The sequence below is a fragment of the Priapulus caudatus genome, unplaced genomic scaffold (assembly GCF_000485595.1).
Source record: "Priapulus caudatus unplaced genomic scaffold, Priapulus_caudatus-5.0.1 Scaffold2931, whole genome shotgun sequence".
In the NCBI taxonomy this organism is placed as follows: Eukaryota; Metazoa; Priapulida; class Priapulimorpha; order Priapulimorphida; family Priapulidae; genus Priapulus; species Priapulus caudatus.
In genome coordinates this window covers 4402-8324 of record NW_014579992.1, presented here as the reverse complement: position 1 = coordinate 8324, position 3923 = coordinate 4402, and the positions used below count along the sequence as shown (strand labels likewise).

Genomic DNA, 3923 nt, shown 5'->3' with positions numbered 1-3923 from the left:
GCAGCAGCATGGCAGCAGCCGCAGCGGCAGCAGCAGCAGCAGCAGCAGCAGCAGCAGCAGCAGTAGCAGTACCAACAACAGCAGCAGCAGCAGTACCACCACCACCACCACCAGCAGCAGCAGCATCATCAGCAACAGCAGTAGCAGCCGCAGCAGCAGCAGCAGCAGCACCACCGCCACGACCAGCAGCGAGAGCTAGCGTTGCCGCGGCGACGTACGTTTGGGCCGGCGGACGCTGAGCGAGACTCGTCCGGCGATGGCGGCGTTTCCCATCAGCTGGACAACGGTGTGGTGCGAGGCGCTGACCACCGAGTGACCGTCCACAAGCAGGATCTCGTCGCCCGTCTTCAGCCGGTCGTCGACGTCGGCGGCGCCCCCTGGCACGACGTGTCCGATTGCCACCTGGTGGAGGAAACGTCGTAAAGAATTTAAAACGTAAAACATAAATAATAATACCGATAATAAAATGTCAAATAAAAAAGCAATACTAGCTAGTGATTATAAAGATTTGTGGAATGCACGTGTAGATCTAGACGTGTCGACCTTAGCAAACGCTTGAAGGTCACAAACTTTACCTATTTGCATCTCTCATTGCGTCGTAAGGAATTTAACATAAAACATCACATCAAAAAAACAAGACTAACTAGTGATGATAAAGATTTCAATGAGGAAGATAATAAAGAGGGAACGCGTATGTACGAACGCGTCGACCTTGGCCAAGCTTGAAGGACAGCAAATTTATTTACAGCCTCAAGCATGTTATGGCCCATATAGCTTCTACCTTGGCTGTTTCAAGGTCGTGGTATTTATTTATTCACGTATTTCTATACCATACTCCTCTTCCCCCTTCCTGCCCCTCCTCCCTGCCTCATCTTCCTCACCTCTCCCCCTTCCCCTTCTCTTCTTCTTCCCTCCCACCCTTCCCCACTTCCTTCCCTCCCTCATCTCTCGCTTCCACTCCGTTGCTCCTTCCCCTCCTCTTTTCCCTCCCTCCCTCATGGCCTTCCCTCCCTCCTTCCCTCCCCGCCTTCCCTCCCTCTCACTCACCTGTGATCCCTCCTCCGTTCCACCAATGATTCGGAAGCCGAAGCCAGTCTCCTGTCTCTGTAAGAACACCGTCCACTCCTCGTACTCCTGCCCTCCTCCTCCGCCTCCTCCTCCTCCTCCTCCTCCTCCTCCTCCTCCTCCTCCTCCTCTGCTNCGCGTGCGGCGGCCCGCGGAAGTGCGTAGAGGGCGCCGGCGGAGGGAAGCGGTCGTCGACCGAACGACTGCGCTCCTCCGCGAAGCCTCGCGCCGCCGCCGCCGCGGCTGCAACGCCGCCAGGGGGCAGGTCAGTCGACTGGCTGCGCACGTGCATCGGCGGTCGCTTTTCGGGTCCAGTCGGCGTAGTCGTCGTGGTTGCCGCGGCGACGGGCGTCTTGCTGCGTGCGTCCGGGGCGTCGTCGGGTGGGCGGTCCCCGGGGGAGGGGGTCTTGTTTCTGGCGTCCGACGTTGGCGTCTTGCTGCGGCGGCCGGACGGGGGTCGTCCGTCATCTACCGCGAGCAGTAAAACAAGTGAGCAAGCCGTAAAACACACGAGCAGTCGCAAAACACACGAGCAGTCGCGAAACACACGAGCAGTCGCAAAACACATGAGCAGTCGCGAAACACACGAGCAGACGTAAAACACGATGCAATTTCAGAGAGAAGCACACGCAATTAGCGCGAACTACTAATTCGACAAAATTAAACATAGACATGCATCTTCTAAACGGTAAAAATTAAAAATGATAGTTTGCGCTATGTAACAAGCACGCAAACGGACAGGGAGAATATGATTAAATGACAACAGACCTCCTTCTAATGAAGTGTCATGAATGTTCTACATCACTCTAGATTTTCGCGCCGCAAACCCACGCACGCCGGAACAACTCCACAATTTCACTTTGCTTCATTGACTACGTCACAAATTTTCTATGGTAAAATTTGTAAAATTTTTGTTGCCATTTTTTTACATTAAAAGTAAGTACTAACGGGGCTAAACGTATCGTCAAATTTTTACCTGATAAGATTGTTTCTCAACTAGTTAAAAATCCAAAAAACCTGGACGATTTTATATTATGTTCCTGACATTAATTGCTTGCTATGGGCTATGTATGAGGCACGAGTTTATGTTCACATCAAACAATGGTAGTAAAATAGGAAGTATAATGCAGCAATTTAACCATAAAAAGTGAACAGAATTACTTATATTTTATGAAAAAGTGGAAATGTTTTTTTTATTTTTACTATTTACGGTGACGTAATCACTCACTGAATCTCAGCGATTTTCGCGGACATTCGTGAAATAACGCATAATTTCGCGGAATCCCTCAGCGCGCGCGCGTTTCCGTGGCAACCGCATCGCGGTGATATCTCACCTTCTATGCTCCTCTGCGTGGAGCTGATGTAGCCGGAGGAACCCGTGTGATTCGGAGAAGACTTCTTGTCTGACTTGGAGAAGAACTGCAAGGAGAAGGAAGGTCACACAAAGGTCACACGAAGGTCACACGAAGGTCACGCGAAGGTCACACGATGGGCACACGAAGGTCACACGAAGGTCACACGATGGTCACACGAAGGTCACACGAAGGTCACACGAAGGTCACACGAAGACTTCACCTCGCTACAGACAGCTGCATGTTGGTTGCTTTACATACTGCTTTCCTACTGCATACATGTTGGTTTTTGCACGTATAATTCACGATTTTAATCGTTAATACATACAAGTAATTAAAACATATATAATATATATATATATAATATATACAAAATAATTTCCTGGTTTCTGAGGCAAACATTTTCATGGGGTTTGTGGACTGATAAAATCAGGAGTGAATAATAATAGACCTAATAGAAATAATCTATCTATCTATATACACTATCTATCTAGATATAATCTATCTATCTAGATATAATCTATCTATCTAGATATAATCTATCTATCTAGATATAATCTATCTATCTAGATATAATCTATCTATCTAGATATAATCTATCTATCTAGATATAATCTATCTATCTAGATATAATCTATCTATCTAGATATAATCTATCTATCTATAGATATAATCTATCTATCTAGATATAATCTATTATTGCTGGAGATATTATGTCTCCCTGGGTACTGCCGGAACGTACCCTGGGTACGGTCCGGTATACCGGAACGTACCCTGGTAACTATCTACCTCGCCTACCGTACCTCGCCTACTCCACTAACTAGTCTAGGGAGTCGCCTACGCCTACTCCCTAACCCTAACCCTAACCATATCAGATAGCTACCAGGGTACGTTCCGGCAGTACCCAGGGAGACATAGCACTATCACTATCACTATCACTATCTATACTCTATCTATCTATCTATCTATCTATCTATCTATCTATCTTCTCTATCTATCTATCTATCACTATCTATCTATCACTATCAGCACCACTCATATCTTTTACCGGCAACACTCAGCAGTGCTATCTGCACACTCACGTTTCTTAGACCCGACTTCTTCTTCGGTTCCTGTGATTCGTCTCCTGTGAAACCTGCAAAGCAACATAAGGAAGATTATGGGGCAGCCCGGGAGTTGGTGGTCGCCATGGAAATGGTCGCCATGGAAACGGTCGTCATTCGAAATCCAGTAGATTGCAACGTTCTCACAAGTTTCAAATTAATTTCGCCATTAAACATTATACTCTGGTAAACTGATTGCCATTAGAAAATTGGCAAACTGCCGGTAACACAGTCGTGTGAATCTAAAATATGCAAAAATAGCATGATAGAGGCTGCTGTCTACAATTTCTACTATGTAGTCAAATACAACTACACTAATTGCAATACAAAAACAACAAAAATAATACACTCCCCTTCCATATATATATATATATATGCATGCACACACACCTCCCACACACCC

The 3923-nt window shown here is 46.7% G+C and overlaps 1 protein-coding gene across 1 annotated transcript in view; it reads right to left on the bottom strand.

Annotated features, from left to right (window-relative positions):
• Positions 1-3923, bottom strand: part of LOC106819180 (membrane-associated guanylate kinase, WW and PDZ domain-containing protein 1-like) — a 10505-nt gene that overhangs the window by 3558 nt on the left and 3024 nt on the right. The window contains exons 5-9 of the mRNA XM_014823831.1: positions 3500-3552; positions 2400-2484; positions 1267-1533; positions 1048-1148; positions 219-402 (exon numbers count right to left, since the gene is read on the bottom strand). Coding sequence (XP_014679317.1) covers positions 219-402; positions 1048-1148; positions 1267-1533; positions 2400-2484; positions 3500-3552 — 690 coding nt within the window. The remainder of the gene's footprint in view (positions 1-218; positions 403-1047; positions 1149-1266; positions 1534-2399; positions 2485-3499; positions 3553-3923) is intronic.